At 53.0% G+C, this 19907-nt stretch overlaps 2 protein-coding genes across 7 annotated transcripts in view; one reads left to right on the plus strand and one right to left on the minus strand.

The window, feature by feature from the left end:
* Nucleotides 1-13091, plus strand: part of RIPOR3 (RIPOR family member 3) — a 72672-nt gene extending 59581 nt beyond the window's left edge. For 4 of the 5 annotated variants that reach the window (XM_061208471.1, XM_061208472.1, XM_061208473.1 and 1 more), the window contains 10 exons: nucleotides 1037-1609; nucleotides 4952-5082; nucleotides 6017-6140; nucleotides 6696-6831; nucleotides 7463-7624; nucleotides 8342-8503; nucleotides 9011-9213; nucleotides 10257-10340; nucleotides 11454-11544; nucleotides 11971-13091. In XM_061208471.1, coding sequence (XP_061064454.1) covers nucleotides 1037-1609; nucleotides 4952-5082; nucleotides 6017-6140; nucleotides 6696-6831; nucleotides 7463-7624; nucleotides 8342-8503; nucleotides 9011-9213; nucleotides 10257-10340; nucleotides 11454-11544; nucleotides 11971-12074 — 1770 coding nt within the window. In that variant the 3' untranslated portion in view covers nucleotides 12075-13091. Of the gene's footprint in view, nucleotides 1-1036; nucleotides 1610-4951; nucleotides 5083-6016; nucleotides 6141-6695; nucleotides 6832-7462; nucleotides 7625-8341; nucleotides 8504-8638; nucleotides 8912-9010; nucleotides 9214-10256; nucleotides 10341-11453; nucleotides 11545-11970 lie in introns of those variants that run through there. The other variant, XM_061208475.1, reaches the window with a different exon arrangement.
* Nucleotides 13092-14237: 1146 nt separating this feature from the next.
* PTPN1 (protein tyrosine phosphatase non-receptor type 1) overlaps nucleotides 14238-19907 on the minus strand; it is a 67538-nt gene continuing 61868 nt past the window's right edge. For both annotated transcript variants that reach the window (XM_061208976.1, XM_061208977.1), the window contains exon 9: nucleotides 14238-17749. In XM_061208976.1, coding sequence (XP_061064959.1) covers nucleotides 17563-17749 — 187 coding nt within the window. In that variant the 3' untranslated portion in view covers nucleotides 14238-17562. The remainder of the gene's footprint in view (nucleotides 17750-19907) is intronic.

The following is a 19907-nucleotide window of genomic DNA, read 5'->3' on the forward strand; positions in this document are numbered from 1 at the left end:
GATGTACTGGACACTGTCATTCCCAGAGCGCTCCTCATTCTTTGTTTGCACCGTGCAGCATTCCACATTTGGCTAAAAATCGCACTTTATTTAACAAGATATTGAGGTTCAGTTATTTGCTGTTACCAACGACGGGGCTGTAAATAACCTGGTACACACGTCATCCTGCATGTGTTCAAGTATCTTCTCAAAGCAGGTGCCCCAGTGAGGGTCCAGGGACAGAGACAAAAACAAAGACATTCTGTCAAGCCCAGAGGGAGGGTGATGCTGAGCTGGATGAACCTGTCTCCCGCCTCTGGACTTTAGGTGGGGAAGGCAGCTTTATATGAGCTGGGCAACTTGTGCATTTAGAGGAAATGTGATTGTCTGGCCAGGGTGGTCCCAGTGTACTTTGGTTAAAAAATCATCTATGGTTAAGAGCATGGACTCTGGAGCCAGACGGCCTGGGGTCCAACTTCTGTCTATGCCTTTCATCTGCTGTGTGACCTTGGGCAAGTCATTCAACCTCTCTGGACTTCAATTTCTGTATCAGAGAAATGAGAATAACAGCACCGCCCTGATGGGGCTTTGTGAGGGTTAAATGACTTAGTTAATGAGGAGTGCTTACAAGAATGCCTGGCAAAAACTGATGGTGCTGTCGGAACATCAACCATTATTATTGGTCTGGTTGGTGAGGGGGAGGGGTTCGGGTTTACGTCAGCCAGCTCGCCTGGATTAAAACTCTCGCACTTTGATCCTCGCCTGTGTGGCCTGAGGATGAGCCAGTGGCCACCCTCAGGGAGGTGTGGTGATGGTTAAATGAGGTCTGACTCAGAGACTGGGGCTGGAAAGAGTGCATTAGAGGGGTGATGAGGGATAAGGGCAGAGCGGTGCCAGGCTCTTGTCAGCACTTCCGGGCTGCCAGTCACCTTGGTGGACCTCAGTCATCCTGAGAATGTGGGTATGCAGAGCAAGGGTCTGTGGGGGAAGCCCTCTGGGGGCCTCGCTGTGATCCCTGGGGCAGCTGGTGAGGCTGCTCCTGCATCCCCCTCTCCAGTCTGTCCTGCAGCAGCCAGCACAGCAAGCCTTGCTGCTGGACAGGCCGAGGGCCACCTCCATCCTCAGCTGCCTGTCCGACAGTGACCTTCGGGGCCCTGGCCTGCGGAGCCGGAGTCAGGAGCTGCCTGAGATGGACTCCTTTAGCTCCGAGGACCCCCGAGACACTGAGACCAGCACAACAGCATCCACCTCGGACGTGGGCTTCCTGCCCTTGGCCGTTGGCCCCAACACCTCCATTGAAGAGGGGGCCCAGGAGGACCCCCCGCCCCTGGGCCTCCTGCCAGAGGTGTTCCACCTGGCGGAAGGCTCGTTTGTGGAGCAGGCTGGGTGGAGAAATTTGGGAGTAGAAAGCCTCGACCTGCCACGGGGCTCCCCCTTCCACAACCACGTGATCTCTGGAGGCCAGGAAGGGCACCATGAAGCAGAAACCGAGGATGGAGTGGATGGGCCCGGGGTGCCCCTCGAGAGGCCCCTGCAGGATGTCCTGGATTTACTGAGGTCCACGGACTCTGCCCCGCCCCAGCTCCGGGAGCTGGAGTACCAGGTCCTCAGCTTCAGGGACCGGCTGAAGGTACGTTTACTCTTTGCTGGGCGGAAGCCCTGCTTTGCTGATGGTGTGACAACTGGGAGTGAGATCCTGGGGCAGGGAGCCTGGGCCAGCATCCTGGCCTCACCCCTGTGTAACCCAGGTGGGCGATGTCTCCCCTCTGGGCCTCAATCTGTTCATCAGTCCAATGGGTGTAACAGCGGCTCTCAACGAGCTGGGAGGAGGATTATAAGAGGAAGTCGGGGCTCAGAGTGGATAACTTGCTCCACATCCGGCCACATCCCAGCCCCATCTCACATCTTCTGACCTGGGTGGGTGGGGCTGCGGCTCAGCTTTAAAATCCCCAATTTGGGGCATTCTCAGGGTCAGAGCTGGCACTGTGGGAGGCCCCTCACAGCCACACACCCCACACCAAAACTTCTCCACAGGGCCCACGCCGGGGGCTGTCCTTGGGTGGCTCTCAGATGTGCTGGCCTGGGCAGATTATTTTAGTTTTTTGGTTTACATATACAGATGTACATAAGCTAAAATGTATACTTATATATATACATACGGCACATATATACAGCATATATACATACAGCACCTACTTATACATCAATTTTTTTTTGGCCGTGCCCCAAGGCTCGTGGGATCTTAGTTCCCCAACCAGGGATCGAACCCGTGCCCCCTGCAATGGAAGTGCGGAGTCCTAACCACTGGACCTCCAGGGAAGTCCCCATACATCAATTACTTTATGGAACCACTGTCTTTTGTGTTCAGTTCACTGGCACTGAAATAGTTTAACAGCTCTCTTCAAAATTCGTTTCGGTTATTCCAGCCCTGACCCCACCCCCAACATTACAGTTCAGCACAGGTGAAAGTTTAATTTTTCACTTTATATCTAGTAACTTTAAAAACACGTTCGCCGTTTACCACTGCTGTGGTCTTTAAAAAGGACCTGCCGGAAATTTTCAAGAAAAAAATTTAAGAAGTAACGTCACCCTTTTTGTATTTCTTAGCAGCGTTAGTATGTAGAACCATTCGGGTCGGCATGCACGCAGCTTCTGTCACACACCTGTATTTTGAAAAATACACTTTGCATAAACAACCTAAAGTAATACCGCAATAGGACAATAATTTTAAACATCTTCGAGGAACTTTTTTTTTTTTGGGGGGGGGCAAACCAAGTTAGAACAATACAAATGATTATAGGCTATGGTGTTTAGTTTGACTTTTTCAAGAGAAATTATACACATAGGTATAGGTGTATAAATACACATATTTATATACATGTGTATATGTGAGGATTTAATTTTATACGTGTGTATATATATTTATATACACACAGTTAATTCTCACTATTCACAGATTCTGTTTTTGCGAATTCACTTACTTGCTAAAACTTGCTCGTGATGCTTTCGTGGTCATTCAGAGGCACGTGCAAAGGGGCAAATAATTGGAGTCACCTGATGTGCAAGTTCCCAGCTGAGGCCGAAGGAGATGACGCTCTTCCTTCTTTTCTCAGCTCATACTGTACCCAAGTGTCCTTTTCACCGAATATTTAGTGCTACGTTTTCCACATTTCTGTACTTATTTCTGGTGATTTCACTGTTTGAAACAGCGCCCAAGTGCCAGGCTGAGGTGCTGGCCAGTGTTCCTGACGTGTCTTATGGAGGAAATGTGTGTGTTGGATAAGATGTGTTCAGGCGTGAGTTAAAATGCCACTGACCTTGGGTTTAGTGTATCAGCGGTACAGTGTCTATATTAAATAAGACGTCTTTAAGCAGACACACAGAAAACAAGGTTACGTATTGATGGGTTGATGAAAATGTTGACCAGAGGCTCACGCCTCGGCATCTCCCCTGGGAGCAATGGTTCAGTTTCAAATCCAGAGGTCATGGTGACTTTCCACACCGTAACTACTGTGAATAACAAGAGCTGACTGTGTGTGTGCGCATGCGCGTGCGCATATATATATATATATATATATATATATATATATATTTTTTTTTTTTTTTTTTTTTTTTTTTTTTTTTTCTATTGGGCAAGGAAACCTCTGCAACTAGTCTTATTCTTCTCTTGTTGCTCAAGGTTTTCTCTTTGGGCTCAACTTTCAGGAGCCCAGTTCTGGCTCTTGGGGCAGCGTCTACTTGGGCTGTGCCTTCGGTGCACTTTGTGTGAGACGAGGCCCCTGGGGATGGGAATCGGCCACAGCGGACCCGCCACTGGGAGGCTCTGACGACACCCCCTCCCGCCGCCTCCCCCAGTCAGGGGCTGCCTTAAAACTCCTCTCCTTCCACGTCTCCCCGGGAGAGGAGACACCTGGAACCCAGAGGCTCACCTAGCAGCCTCTGGTCTGGGTTGTTGGGAGTTGTTTGGCCTGACCCACGCCGTATTTAAAAAATAATTTGGAATTACTGGGTCGTATGGTAGTTCTATTTTTAGTTTTTTAAGGAACCTCCATACTGTTCTCCATAGTGGCTGTATCAATCTACATTCCCACCAACAGTGCAAGAGTGTTCCCTTTTCTCCACACCCTCTCCAGCATTTATTGTTTATAGATTTTTTGATGATGGCCATTCTGACCGGTGTGAGATGATATCTCACTATAGTTTTGATTTGCATTTCTCTAATGATTAATGATGTTGAGCATTCTTTCATGTGTCTGTTGGCAATCTGTATATCTTCTTTGGAGAAATGTCTATTTAGGTCTTCTGCCCATTTTTGGATTGGGTTGTTTGTTTTTTTGTTATTGAGCTGCATGAGCTGCTTGTAAATCTTGGAGATTAATCCTTTGTCAGTTGCTTCATTTGCAAATATTTTCTCCCATTCTGAGGGTTGTCTTTTGGTCTTGTTTATGGTTTCCTTTGCTGTGCAAAAGCTTTTAAGTTTCATTAGGTCCCATTTGTTTATTTTTGTTTTTATTTCCATTTCTTTAGGAGCTGGGTCAAAAAGGATCTTGCTGTGATTTATGTCATAGAGTGTTGTCGATATTTAAAAACTGGGCAGCTCCCCACAAAGTCTAGATTTCCACTTTTTCTTGGAAAACTGAACAATCTGGCAACCTCAGGCCTCACACTCCGGGTGGCAGGTGGCCCTCTTGGGGGAGGGCCCTGCTCTCCAGCTCTCTCCTGTCATTTGCCCTGTCCCCGTGGGTGTTTGTGACTGGTGAGGTTTTTCAGATCTGCCCTCCTTCGAGCTGTCATGCCAGACCTTGTCACAGGCCGTTCGGGAGGGACCTCGGGGACGCGTCCCCTTGCCCGTCCCTGACGCAGAGGATGGCAGCCCTGCTGAGGGACGGTGACCAGGACGCCGTTAGGGTGGGTGTGCTGGGCGGGTGGCCGGGCTGCCCTGAGTTCTGGCTGTCCGTCCTTCCGTCTGCAGCCCCGCGGAGCCCGCCGGGAGCACGCGTCCGCCGAGAGCCTGATGGAGTACATCCTGGAGAGCTTCTCCTTCCTCAGCGCCCACATCGCCCCACACGAGCTGGCCCTGTTTGGGGGCTCCCAGGGTCCCCGGTGAGTGCACCCGTCCCAGCGCGGCCCTGGTGACCAGCCTCGGGGCCAAACTTCCTGCCGGCCTCAGGACCAGGGTGTCCCACAGCCCCGCCCTGATGTCTGTTTTCTTTATTGTGGCCCCAGCCCCGCTCCACACAGAACAGGTCCTCGGTGACCACTTGAGTGAACGAGGATACCTCAGCCTGGCCCTGAGCCTTCTGCCCGAGCGATGGGCTTTTTTTTAATCTTAAAAAATAACAATAGCGCACTCAGTAGGACCTCTGACCTCTGCGGAGCAATCGCCCAAGCGACCCCGCTCCCCGTTCCTTCTGCACAACCGCCCGCCCTCACCTGCGACACCAACTGCGGTTCTCGGTGAAGCAGCTCCCACCTGCCCACTCGCACTGGCCTGAGCGCTTCTCCTGCACCCAGAGCTCAGCAGCACAGAAGCGTGTGAACAGGCCACATTTCTCCTCTCTTCTCATGATCCCATGGGGAGGGTGTGGCATCTCCACCCCCCTCAGGGCTCAGGCTCAGCCCCTGCCTGGAGCAGACACAGTGCTGGGTACGCTTGTGTCTCACTCACCCCTCACGGCCCCGAGCTTGGGGTTCCTGCCCCCACTTTACAGATGAGTAAACTGAGACTAGGGGAGGCTGACTTATCCAGAGTCACAGAGCTAGGAATTAGTTGGAACCTTAGGCTTCTGCTGCAAATTGCACACCCTGCAAGGTGCGGGGGTGCCCCCAGTGCCATCCCAGCACCTGTTTTGAGTTGTTGCTACCTTTTGCTGCTTCTCCTTTTCTCTTAGTTTTCTCCTCAGTTTAACTCCATCTCCCTGGGACCTGGAGTTGGCCTCCCTGATCAGAGCTCTCCAGAGAGGGAGGGTTTCCTCTACCCTTGGAGGGAGCTGAACTGCTAACCGAACGGTCACCAGTTCTTCTCAATTCAACTCAGAAAGGACAAGACTCCACCTCCACCGCCATCGCTGAAAGCGTCGTCCAGGGAGCTCACGGCTGGTGCCCCAGAGCTGGACGTGCTGCTCACGGTTCACCTCCGAATCTGCAAAGTGCTGCTGCAGGTGGGTCAGGAACGGGGGAGGGTGGGGTGGGGTCGGGGTGGGGTGGCAGGTTCAAAGCGGGGGTGATGGTGGTGGTGCTGGTGAATAGTCATGGGGTCCTTATACAGCCCAAGCCCTAAACCGAAGGCAGTGGTTGTGTCTCTTTCAGTGGCAGATGCCAGAACTCCAATCCAAACTGGCTCAACCGAAAGGAAATTTTTTGGCTCGTAGAATTGAAAGGCCCAGAGGTGGGCTTCAGGCCCAGCTAGATCCAGGGTTTCAAACGTCATCATGACTGAGTCTTTCCCTCTCTCAGCTCTGCTTTCGTGTGTTGGTTGGCTTCACTTTCTGGCAGGCTGGCTCCTTCCGGTGGCAAAGGTGGCTCCTGGCAGCTCCAGCCTGCATCCTATCGTCTCTACCCCTTTGGCAAAGGAGGAATCCCCAGATGACAGTCAGGGGGCTACCATCGAGATAGAAGAAAGGATGGGCACGGGGCAGGTGGGCGCCACAGTCATGGTGGTTGACCTCAGAGGGCATGTTCTGTGCTAACCTGGAGCATCACGGGTTGCTTCCCAGAAACTGGACTCTCCTAATTTGTCGAAGATGGTCCAGGAATGCCTTCTGGAAGAAGCTGCACAGCAAAAACAGATTCTGGAGACGCTTTCTGTGCTTGATTTTGAGAAGGTCAGCAAGGCGACATCCATTGAAGAGAGTAAGTACCTGCCCTCCATCCATGGGCTGCCCGTGTGCATGGCAGGAAGTGATGAGGATGAAAGCCCAGGGGGCCTCCTCTCCCTTCCCAACACCCAGAGTTAAATGGAGCCCAGGGGACATGAGTGGGGGCAGTGGCTGGGATCAGACACACACTGTGGGGTGGGAAGGGAGGCCCGCTAGCCTCGGTCAGCTGTGTAACTCTGGGCAAACGATTCACCTCTCTGAGCCTCCGCTTCCCCATCTGTATAGGGGAGGCCGCTGGGTAGGTGTCAGTGAAGGAACCCCAGGACACATTCAAGGCATACAGTGTGCGGTCAAACAGTAGCTGTGACCCCAGTTCTGCCTCTGCCCCCTCCCTGGGACTTCCCCTTGTCCATAAGGAGAGGCTGGTGACAGCAGCAGCCCCAGGGTTGTCGTGAGGGCTGCAGGTGGTGACCCAGATGAGATGCTCACAGCCGAAGCTGCTTGTCTCTGCGGGTCACACTGGGACGTGGGAAAGGGCCTCTGTGTTAGGCCAGGCCATCCCTCGCCTCCCCGACCTCTCAGGGCCTAGTGGAAGGACATCTCCGGGCTTCCTCACTGCCTGCTCTTCCCCACCGCCAGTCAGGCTTCTGAGCCTGGGCTTTCAGTCATCCCGCAGGCCACGCGGAGGAAGGGGTGCCTGAAGCTGTGGAGAGGCTGCACGGAGCCCGGCGCGGTCCTGTCCTGCCCTGGTACGGTGCTGCTGGACCAGCTCAAGAAGATGTTCCTGCACAGAGTCAGAGGGAAATACCCGGGACAACTGGAAATAGGTAGCCCCCTGCCTGTCCCCACCCCCCTCGGAAACGCTTTGTGGATCCTCTGGGGCCTTCAGCATCGCCTCGGCAGGCCTCCTTGTAGCCCCATCTCTACCTCTGCGAACGCCTTCTCGGCACGAAGTGGAGGCACTTCTGAGCTTGACAACAAGGCATCTCCTTTTCCTGGGGAGAGGAGGGAGGGGTCTGTGAAGCCGGGAAGCTGCAAACGTTAGTGGGCTCGTGCACCTTTCTGGGGACTGATTCCATGGCTTCCACCAGAACCTTAGAGAGGTTGAGAAGGAACCTTTATGGGAAGGTAGGCAGGACTTCACCTGCCCCATAGCGGTGTCTTGAATCTTGGCTGGACTCTTTCCCAGAATGCAGAGCCGCAGCACTTTTCTCTGTTGACAACTGAAGGGTGACAGTCATACTCCAGGCAGTGGCTCTGGGCCTTAAGCAGTTCTAACCACCTGCATATTCCCAGGCCCCGGCTCTGTGATTCAGATCGAGGGGCGGGTGGGGCCCAGCGCACATGGATGCACCGCAAGACTCCCAACTCGGGCCTCTGGGCCTCAGCTGGAGCACGCCCCGCGCAGGCGCAGGGGGCGCAGGGAGGGATACCCACCCACACGCCATCAGAGAGCTTTTAAAGTGACCCGGCCGTGGCCGGCTGAGCGGCGCCAAGGGGGCGGGGTCTCGGTCTCCCCTCACGCCTTGTCTGTGTGTCGCCAGCGTGCCGCAGGCTCCTGGAGCAGGTGGTCAGCTGCGGCGGGCTGCTGCCCGGAGCCGGGCTCCCTGAAGAACAGACCATCACGTGGTTCCAGTTTCACAGCTACCTGCGGAGGCAGAGTGTCTCCGACCTGGAGAAGCACTTCGCTCAGCTCACCAAGGAAGGTAGGGGCTGGGGCGGGGGGCACGTGGCCTCAAAGCAACACACTGACGACAGAGGAGTATCCATCGTGGAGACCTCTGTCTCGGCTCGGCTTTGGGAAGCCAGTGTTTCAGAATCACTGTGTCTTTTCCCTCCAGCTGTTCTTTCGAGAACCAGATTTAATTAGATTCTACATTCAGCCCACGTAGAAATGAGCTTCCAGGGCAGGAGGCTTTACAAAGCACAGAGCAGAGGTCAGAACTGGACAGGAGGGCTATTGCTGGGCTGGCCGGAGTCCCTGAAGTATGGACCGGGGTTTTATTCATTTTCAGGGTGTATTTGATCCCTTGCTAGAAAGCCTTCCTGGAGATTCCAGGAGGCCCCCTTTGAGACCAGTCCAGACTGGGCCTTGGTGATCACACGGGCTCATCCTGGGATTTGCTTCTCCCTGGCTAATGCACGAGCCACAGCTGTCCAGCCCAGCCGCAATCAGAGGGGACCCTGGGCCGCCTTTTTTCTGTCTTTTTTAGTAACGCTCTTCGAGGAGCTGCAGTGCGTGGGCCAGGCCAAGACAGTCAGGAAGCTGCAGGGGAAGCGGCTGGGCCAGCTCCAGCCCTTGCCCCAGACGTTGAGGGCCTGGGCGCTGCTCCAGCTGGACGGGACCCCACGGGTGTGCAGGGCGGCCAGTGCTCGCTTGGCCAGCGCAGCCAGGAACAAGAGCTTTCGGGAAAAGGTACGGTGTGGGAGGCAGCAGCCCCTGGCTGCAGGTGTGTGAGCTGGGGGGAGGTGGAGGGAGGTAAGCTTCCTCTTGGAAAAACAGGGAGCAGTGAGCGACTGGGGGCTGCATTTGCTGCCGGTGTTTTGATTTAGAGATGCTCCAGACATGAACACAGCCTTCCACATACCCTCACCACTGGCAGCAGCCAGCCAGCCCTGGGGAGGGAGCTGGCGTTGCCAGGCGATCGATCGTAACAGCATGCCACGTGCTTACCACCTCTTTCAGCTCAGTGTTTATAAAGCAACTTATCTATTCGGTCTCTGAGATGTCACCTGCACGTAGAATGTCTCTTTCTTAGAATTCTGACAGTCAGCCTCATTTACTTTCAACTAATGTGTGTGGCTGGCTGGTTCGTTGTGCTCGGTTCACTTGAAAACCAAGAGATTGGACCCCTCTGCCTTTTAGGTTCGTGAACACCTGTGACTCTTCTAGATTTCGGGTACCAGCCCCCGTGGTGGGAGAAGGGAAATACTGGGGCCTTGGTCTCAGGCTCACCCAAGTGCCAGGCACATCCCCACTGGCCCCTCTCCCGTGCTTAATAGCCCTTACAACAATTTTGCAAAGCAAGTGCCAGCTTTCTTTTCCAGCTGAACCGACTTGGCCATGGTCATGTGACTGACGGGGCGGGGTCAGAACTGTGAGTGGAGAAGAGTGAGGAAGGGAAGAGATGCTTTTCCTTCTGGCCAAGGCAGCAGCCTCACCGAGGCTCCCTCTGTGTATTCACTTCTTCTTCTGTCCCCGCTGGACAGCGGGTTTCTCTGATTCAGCATTTTATCTAGATGGCAGTTTCGGAACGCATTTTGTAAACAGTACTAGAGAAAAAGAGTTTTCTTATGTCATTACCCTCAGCCCAGGGACCAGCGTTTTTAGATAAACTGAATGCTGTAGCCTGCAACTCGACACTGTGCACACATGTTGTCAGCATTCGGGGGATGAGCCGTGGGCACCGTGGACTTTGCTCTCACCAGCCCCCCGTTCACAGCAACCTTATTTCCTAGGCTTTGCTCTTCTACACCAACGCCCTGACCGAGAACGATGCAAAACTCCAGGAAGCTGCGTGCGTGGCGCTAAAACATCTCAGGGTGAGTTTAACCCGTCCTTGATGGGGATGGAGAGAAGCCTGCTTGTGGTTAATGCTGAAGTTAGTTCATTTCAAAATGATTCCACTGGGACCGAAAGAAAGAAAATCACTGCCAGTGAAGAAGCCCCGTAAAGAGCTGGTTGTAGAGGACCAGCCACCAGCTCCAGCAGCAGAAGCTCTGATGGCAGAGCCCCCTCAGAAACAGTGCCCGTTTGCTCTGGCTCGGTGTGAACAAGCAGGTGGCCCTAGAGACTCACTTTTGAGCTCTTGGATTATATGGTTTAATATCCTCAATGAAAAATGTTCTGAGAGCACAGTAAGCTCATTGTAGAAAAAAAGTGTAAAAATACAGAAATGCGAAAATATCCATCCTAATTCTTGAGCATCTCTGTGCATAAAGCTTTTAAAATTTATATGGAGTTCTGAATTACTTCCTTAGGCTAGACTTAGTGTTAGCCCAGGGCCAGAGAATGCATTGATAAATGTTTTTGAGACTCGTGATACAACACACCCATTTACACTCCCGAAAGCAGACAGGAGGGGATGCCCGTTTTACCTCAATCTCATCTTCATTTGTAACCCTTATTTAAAAAAAAAAATCACTGCCATTTTGCTAGATGAAAAGTGGTCCAATACAGACTAAATTCATTCTGGAATGAACCGACAGGAAATTCTACAAGGACCATCTGGTTATAATCAAATAACCAGTGAGTGTTAGGGTGCCCACTAGGGGGAGCTAAAGTGCACTCTGGTCCTTGGCCCTGGAGGTGATCAGGTGGAGTCAGCCTTGCCTGAACCAGGTCAGGCCTCCTCTCCTGGTCTGACCTGGAGGGCAGGGTTGGGGGAAGGAGAGGGGTAGAAGGGTCCAGGGGAAAGCAGGTCTTCTCATTTCCAACATGGGCCTTTCCGAAGGTGTCAGGATTGAAAACATGAGATGCTGCCAGTGGCACTTTGATGAACCTGAGGCCATAGGAGAAACCTGGAAGCCTTCAGAGAAGGAAGGGGCTGAAGCTGCAGAGACCATGCTAGGGCTGGTCCTGCAGGGTTTATACAAGTGGATACCTGTTCCTTAAAATGCCCCCTAATGGACCCCCTTTCCCCCAACCTCAAACAGGGCATCGAAAGCATTGATCAGATTGCCTGCCTGTGCCAGTCTGACCTGGAGGCCGTGCGCGCGGCAGCCCGGGAAGCCACGCTGTCATTTGGTAAAGTACAGCATCCAGCGTTTCGAAGTGCAATGGGGTTGCTGGGGCCCGTAGAAAGGTTGTGCCAGAGAGGCCACAGCCAGCTCTCAGAAGACGCAAAATAGCACACGGGACGGGCACCGTTAGCAACCTGTTTGACTGCATTTGGCCAAGGCAGGTTTCCTTTATGGCTGAGGTGGCCGTTTACGGTCCTTGGGAATGAAAGCCAGATGCAAGGCAGGATTAAAGTTCAGCGGGCTCTGTCTTGGACAAAGGGACAAGGCCCTGGGTCCATGTGAGCCGGTCCCAAAGGCTCCCTGCCCCCTGCCCTTTACAGCAGCACCGGAGGCCTAGGCGTCTGGAAGTACTAAGGCCACCTTGGCTCACCAGTGTAGAAAAGAGCGAGGTGGGGAGACAACCCAGTGACAGATGACCTTAATATTTCAGGTGAAAAAGGACGCTTAGCTTTTGAGAAGATGGACAAACTTTGCTCAGAACAAAGAGACGAAGCCTTTGGCCAGGAGGCAGATGTTGAAATCACAATATTTTAAAAAGCCTCAGCTAATGAGCCCAAATCCGGCATCTTTGTTTTTGCTGCTGCCCGGCCTCGACACAGGGAGGGCTTCGGGTGGAGGTACACGGTGCACGCTCCCAAAAGCGTGAACTGGCCAGAGCTGCTCCCGGACTCTGGGCCAGTTACAAAGCCCCAGGGCACAAGTGGGACTTCTGTACAGGAGCAGAACAAGGGGCTGAACGGCACTTTGGGGGCTGCACTTCAGTCAATCAGCCTTTGGCTTTGAGAATCTGCCTGACCTTCCCCGGGGGCAGAGCCGGGTCAGTGCCAGCCAGCCACGCCACGAAGGGGCCGAGGCCAGGCAGGCGGAGGCCTGGAATCAGCAGGTCAGCTGGCTCAGCACTTCTGGTTCACTAAAGACTGGGATCGAGGAGGCGAGCAGACCGAGGTCCCTGCTGAGGACAGTACTCGGGTCATTTCCACGGCAGCAGGCTGTCACCGTGGGGAGGGCAGAGCCAGGGTTTCGACGGTTCGCCCCCTCAGCCCGAGCTGCAGCCCAAGCGCCACAGGGGAGCCGGCTGGCGGCCTGCTGACCGCGGGCCTTATTTTCACTGTGGTTCAACAGCACAAAGGAAACAAGAACATGCCGTCAGCCGAGAAGTCTTGAGTGCCACTTGCTTTGACCTCACTCATCAGAATGGAATCCATTTTCTGAAGCAAGTCAACTTAGGGCTTATTAAATAAATTGCTTCAGAAGCCATAAGCTAGTTTGAAGAAAGATTTTACTGAACATCATGTTTAAAGAAAGAAAATTAATTTCCTATTTAAGTCTATAAAAAAAACCCCAAACGTGTCCTGGGCTGTTTCTGAGTTAAGAATGTAGAGGTACCCTGGGGGTCTGGATGTGGTATCAACAATGGCATTGGAAAGCTCTGTAACTTAAACATGCTCATTTACATTTCCTGTATATAGTTTGTGCTTTTCGGTTTAACTCAGTATTTATTTGCCTTGTCCATATGTTGTTTTCCGAAATTTCAATTAAAATAACTTTTTATTGGTGTTTCACTCTACCTGAAAAAAGTGGAGGGTAGTGGTTGTTTTCTGGAATATCCTGAGGGAAGAAGCCACCCCTCCTGTCCCTCAGTGCTCTTTCCAACGTGACATAGATGCAGGGGTAGAGGAGGGCGGCCTCGGGGCAGGGCCGCCCCTTGGACTCTCCACGTGCTCTCTGAGGCTCCCGGAGTCCCCTCTCCTTACAGACACCGGGCGGCATGGCCCTTCTCTGGCCTTGGGTCCTATCTGACTTCTGCTCAGTTACAAATTTAGTTATTTTTTTCCACATTGGCATTCCTCCTCTTCATGAAAGCTTAGATGTCATTTTTTTTGTTTTTTTTTAATCTGAAAACAATTGAGGTGACAGTGGGTGTGACACCACCACCCAGGTCCCCACTGTCCTCGCTAGGTGTTGTGTGGTCACATGACCACAGACTTTGTTTCTGGGTTCCATGGATCTTGCTGAGAGGCCACAGCGTAAAGAGTTTACTCAGCAGCCAGCTTTGAAAGAGTCATAACACCTTGAAGGATATAAGGGAATTCTTTGTAGTATTTCTGCAACATTGTGCAAGTCTGAAATTATTTCAGAACAAGAAGTCGAAAAATCACTTTAGGGGAGACTTACATTTAATTTTGTACACGAAAGGAAGACTACACGAATTGTTTATACTTCACTGTTACCTCTCAGTGTCAGTCTCCACGGATGTGTCAGTTCCACATCAAATGTGACTCGGCAGAGGTGCTGAGATGTGGCCACCGTTGGGTCTTACAGGCAGCCGGCTAAGGGACACACGTTCTTGAGGTTTGAGCAGTTCTTCAAACAACCTGTATAAATTCATTAAGTTATCCAAAGGCCCTAACACTTGAAAAGGTGAGTTTTGTTGTTGTTGTTGAAATGGGTTGAGGCCTGAGGCGCTGAGTAAACACCAGGCAGGGAAAGTGCCCCGCCCGCCCCCCCCCCCCCCCCCCACCCAGAGGCACCCACGACTCCAGGAGGCCGCAGTCGTAATCCTCAGATGCGGAAAAACTACAGGCCCTCTTGACTGACAACATCTGCTTCACATCAGCAGGGATGGAAAGAAACAGGAGTTGCCCAGCCTGGTTTAGGCCTATTAAGCAAAGAAATGGGAAGCACCCCAAAGCCATGTTCTTTAGAAAAAAATTTTTATTGTTGCAACTAAAATGCAAACCCATCATTTATATGGCAAGTTGGAAAACTGTACAGTTTGACAGTTCTGTGAGGTCACAGAAGACCCTGAGACGCGCCCCCCGCCCCCCCCATCATGCATCCACGTATACACACACCTGAAAAGGTATCATACCAAAACACCTCGCTTTTTTTGTTTGTTTTTATTTTTGTAAAAATGGTTTATTCTATGGCCATCGTAAAAAATAATGACCTGATGAGTAAATATCGGCTTAAGGCATATAGCAGAGCAGCTCGCTACTTCTCTAACATACGTGTGACAAGATGGAGAACCATCTGTTTTCCAAGGATAGGAGGTTAAACCAGTATATCCATTTTGAAATGCTACTATATATACACACCAAACTACTACATACATATACAGGACTTAAAATAACAGACAAACAAGCCCAACTCAAAAATGCTTACAGCCTGGCACCTCAGTCTTATCCACACCTCACCAAGGCTCTGCGGGGCGATGCCTCAAATGTTCCCACCACAGAATTTCTCTGCACGAGCTTCTAACACGTGAAAGGCAAAATGTGAAAATGCTGGCAAAAGAGCAGCTCGTGAGCTATAGCTGCCTTTTTTTTTTCTTGTTAAAAAAGCCACTTAATGCGGAGGTCTTAAGTTCCCCTCGCAGGAAGAGTCGTGAGCACCATCAGTGCCCAGGGGTCAAGGGCAGGGGCAGACGCTTCTCTCAGCAAGGCCCCCGGACCTAAAGGGCCGCAGGCTGACTCGAAGGGACCGTCGTCCAGGCTGTTTCAAGAAGTGTGGTTTCCAACAGTCGCCTTGGTTCCAGATCACGGTCCGCTCAAGAAGAGTGTGAACTTGGCACAGTGGAGGCTGATCCCAAAGGTGTGTGTGTCGCGGGGGACCCTGCTCGTCTAAATGTCCAGAGCGCGAGGTGTGACTATGGCTTCCCATACCCCTGGAATGTCTGAGTTACAGTGGGGCCCAGCTGGACCAGGACAGGCTGGGCCTCACTAGGAAGTCACCAGAGTGTCATGCCAGGAATTAGGCAAATATCTGTTACTGGACAACATCACTCCGCTGCCGAATGGCGATTATTTCAGCAACGGTCTTAGGAACCAGAGCCACGTAATGCTCAGCTCATGCAAAGGTAGACGGGACTTGTACATGGAGCGCATCAGTAAGCAGAGATCTAAGGATTTCAAGCACGTGGTATTTGATCGGGACACAAGAAGACCGTACATGCATCCTAATACACACAGGGAGAGCGGTGACTGAGATCGAGGTTCGAGCAGACAACTGGGGAGGGGAGGAACCGGGACAAAGTAATCTCATGCCATGTGTCTTAAATAGCCAAGTGTTCATTATATATTATCCCCTTGTTCTATAAACATAGGCAAACCTCTTCTCGTGTTACCCAATGAAATCACGACTGCTTACAACCGTCCTCCTTCCTAGTACTGGTCTGACGCAGCAGGCTCACGGCAAAGTCCTCCGTTCCCAGTGCTACCTGAGGGTTTATTATTGTACTTTTTGATAAAGCCCTTGATGCAAGGCTGACATCAAAAAACTTTAATACGTTATTGGTTTATGAAGATGCTAGTGCACTGTGGATGCCTTCAGGAGAAAAGAATTAAAAAATAAATATGGAGTGGAGAGGCTCACTACACGCCGTCTCCAGGGAGGGCCGCGGGAAGGATGTCGCTTGCCGCCTGCCAGGGACGTGCCGAGGGGGCACCACGCGAGGCTCGCCCCTCCACCCGCACAGGGCGCCTTGCTCTGCGCCACCAGCACAGCGCCCTCTGTGCCCTCCTCAAAAAATGGGTTGTAGATCTGGTATTCAGAGGAAGGCGGGGGGGAGAAAAGTAGAAGGATGGAGGTGAGGCCAACCGCCTGGAGAGGGGGGCTTTAGTGCAGAACCAGCGTCCGTCGGGGCGCGGCGGGCTACGCTGTCCGACGGCCCTCGCCTAGCGGCTGCCTGCTAGGCAACTGCGGGCTCTACGAGCAGAGGCGGACCGTGGGTGGAGGTGGGTCAGATTATGTGTGGCTGTCAAGCGGGAACCGGAATGAAACCAAACGTTTTCAGACGGGCCCGGCCCCGCCCCTGCAGAGCTGCAGACTCCTGCACCACCTCGGCCACCCTGGCCACTCCAGCCCCCCGTGAAGGGGGTTTTGGTTATTATTATTATTATTATTTTTTACAACAGCTCCCCCTTCCCAAAATCACCCCTGAGGAAAAAGCTGTCTGCACGTTGCTAAACCATCGGATGCACTCAAAGGTGGTTGCTTAGAAAGAGGTAAAATATTTAAAATCACTAAAAAAAAAAAAAAAGTCTTGTGAGGTGATTTCCACGACCAGAGTTTTGAGGCTAATCCTTGCTCTTCTCCTTAACTTTAACGGCGACACATTCTAACGTGTGGATTTCTACTGAAATGGCATTTATATTCCAAGCAAAGTGGAAACTGCTCCTTCTGGATCTCAATGGCTGGGTGAAAAGCCGGTGGCCACCCTGTGGTGACCTCTGACCCTGAGGCAGGGGCCCTGAGGAACCCTGTTTGTGGGGATGGAGCAATGGGGGCAGGACGTGCGCAAGACGGCTGTAACGAGAGGGGGCCGGTGGAGGAGTGGACGGCGGGAAACCAGCGGGACACCCTGAGCAACAGCAGAAGCCGGGTTCTGTTCTCTAGAGACGCCTTTTGTTGTTTTTCTTCTTAAAACGGGAAAGCTCGCAGGCGCTGTCCCAGCTCAGTGCGCGCTCAGCAGAGGAAGCGCCTAAGCAAGACGATGTCCGAAACCCTCAAACCCTCTCCTCCAAAGGACTTTACATTCGCAAAAGTGTGCGAGTCTTTCCCTGGGAAATCAAATAAAAATTGTGTATCTGGTTACACCACCTAAGGGTACAAGAAAGTTTCGTAAGTGCCTAGTCTTTTTTTTTTTCCCAGAAATAACAAAAAGCTGCTTTTTATAAAGGTTAAAAACAACAATGTGTTGTAATTCTATTATTTTTTTTCAAAAACAAGTGAACAAAAAAAAAAAGAAAAGAGAGAGACACATATTTGGCATTTTGTCTACTTACTCCTGAATAGGTTAAGGCCCTGAGATTAGACTCTTCTATTCTTGGGACCACAGGGCTCCTTAAGACCCCGGTGCATCAATCCTCAATTCTCTCTCGTTAGCCCTTCACAGTCCCAGACTTTGCAAACCTTTGATCTGTTTCTTCTGAGGCTGGCTCAGAGGCTCCCGCAGCACTGAGCGCTACCACCGGGCTGGCGGCCAGGGCTTGCTGTACACGCGGTCTGGCCAGCACGTCCGTCAGTGAAAACATATCCTGTAGCAGAGGTACGCGCCGGCCGTGAGGACCGTGGCCACGCACACGTTGACCAGGAAGGGCTTCCAGTGAGTCGGCGCCTGGTCCTGCTCCTCCTTGGACGGCGACGGCTCCCCCTGGGCAGGACCTGCCCCCACGACCCGCCTTCTGACTTCAGTGTCTTGACTCGCGCTGAGGAATGAGGGGGGCAGAGGCGGGTTACTCACTAGGGAAAACAATGGCAAGGATGCTATTATTCCCGGAGGAATTCTAGGAAAAAATGAGCCACGTGGAAGCAGAGCCTGCTGATGCTGACACTGGCCGGAGGCCCGCCTGTCACCGCCTCCCTCCCAGGGCCCGACAGCAGGGCCAGGGTGGGGTTCCGGAGACCCGCGGACTCCTCGGTGACGGGGCTGGATAAGGGTCTGAGGGGCAGTACATCCCCTGGGGCCGCTTGCAGAATGTTCCCCTTCAGATCAGGGAAAGTAACAGTGCGGCCACAGGCTTCCACTCCCTCCCCGGGGCCTGACAGACGCGGACACGCAGAGGCCTTTGTTGCTGCTGACATGCGGACACCACACATCTGCAGTGCCGACCCTGTGCCCTCCCCGCCGCACGCCCAGCGAGTCCTGCCAGCAGGCCCACTTCGCAGGTGTGCCGTGTGCAGTCAGGTGACTACCTTGCTGGGGGCGAGCCAGAGCCACCCCGTGGGGCTGTCCCGGGAGAGGCCAGCAGAGGCTGTGGGCCTGGGTGCAGCCAGGCCCTGCCTCTCCCCTCCCCACCTCTCCCAGGCCGTTGCCCTCCCACCCTTGCGTCCATCGAGGCGGCCCTGGCCACAGGAAGTCCTGCCTCCCACGTGCCTCTCCACGGCCCTGCTGCCCCAGCAGCCTCCTGCGTGACTCGCAGGACCATCCGGGGGCATCGCCTGCCCAGGAGACAGGAGGAGGCTGCACGAAGCCCCCTTCTCGGGGCCCACCCGGTGAGGCCCCAGCCGCAGGACTGAGGCCTGTGTGCACATGGGCTCCCCGCCTTCCCTGGTGCCCAGAGGCGCATAGGTTCTTGGTCCAACTCCATTCTTTTCCTGGAATTCTCTGGCTTTCAGCTTCCCAAATCCACACTTCCCTGCCCACCACCTTCACCCACAGAATGTGAAAGGCACCTTTCTCTCCACTGTCTTCATGAATAAAGAAACAGGACCCATGACACAAATTTGACCCAAGTCAACGTGCCAGCTCTCATCCCTCTCATCCTCGGCCCTCGGCGAGCCCTCAGAGGGAGCACGCCAGCCCACCCTGAGAATGTCAACAGAGGCCCTGGAAAGAGGGGCACAGCCGCACTCGCTCAGCACCTGCTCTGGGAGGCCCCGCTGGACAAGCGTCTCTCGAGCCCCAGAACCAGACCCGGTGTTCCTGTGATGAGGACCAGTTGCACGAAAGGCCCTGGGGAGTAGGTTCATGGGTCAGGACTGGGCCCTGGAAACCAGCATTTAGCAACGTGCCCGGGGAAGATTTTGATGATCAGTTTAGCCAGAGGCCCCGGTGGGGCACACACTGTGTGACCTGCTTTCTCATGCATGACCGTTCCAATGTCCGGCCGTAACAATACACCCTGATCCCATTCTTTAATAGCTGCAGAACATCCAACACAGGGAGAAAGCACGACTTATCTAATCCCTGGATATACAATCAGCTCATCTCTAGCTTTTCACCATTACAAATAATGCCACCACGAACACCTCTACCTGTACATCTCTGCACACCTGCTTGAGAACTCCTGCTGGCTGAGTTTCTAGTTGTAGACAAACGTGGGGTCAAAGTGTACACTAATCTTAAACTGCCCTCCAAAAATGCAGGCACCAAGGGCACTGCCTCCACAGTCTCAGGCTCGGACTAACCCCTGTTCATCCTTCAAGCTTGTGCACGATGCCACCCCCTGCTGGCAGCCTTCCTTGACCACCCAGGGAAGGTTGGGTGTCTCCTCTCTAAGGCTGACCCCCTCAGCGTGCACCCCCATCACATCCCTGTGCATGGGCCACCAGCACAATCTACTGCTCCCTTCCCAGTAAGATGGTCTAGAACACAGACCAGGGGCCCCAGTCTAGTTATCTCAGGGTTTCACATGCATCAGTTAGGTGCTCAGTAATCTTTGTCAAACTGTAAGGAAGCAAAACGGCAATCAATTCAATCAAGACCACATGAAAAGGGGGACTTCCCTGGTGGTCCAGTGGTAAAGAATCCACCTTACAATGCAGGGGACGCGGGTTCGATCCCTGGTGAGGCAACTAAGATCCGACATGCTGCGGGGCAACTAAGCCCGCGCGCCACAACTACTGAGCTCACACGCCTCAACT

This window comes from Eubalaena glacialis, chromosome 13 (genome assembly GCF_028564815.1).
Source record: "Eubalaena glacialis isolate mEubGla1 chromosome 13, mEubGla1.1.hap2.+ XY, whole genome shotgun sequence".
NCBI classification, from domain to species: domain Eukaryota; kingdom Metazoa; phylum Chordata; class Mammalia; order Artiodactyla; family Balaenidae; genus Eubalaena; species Eubalaena glacialis.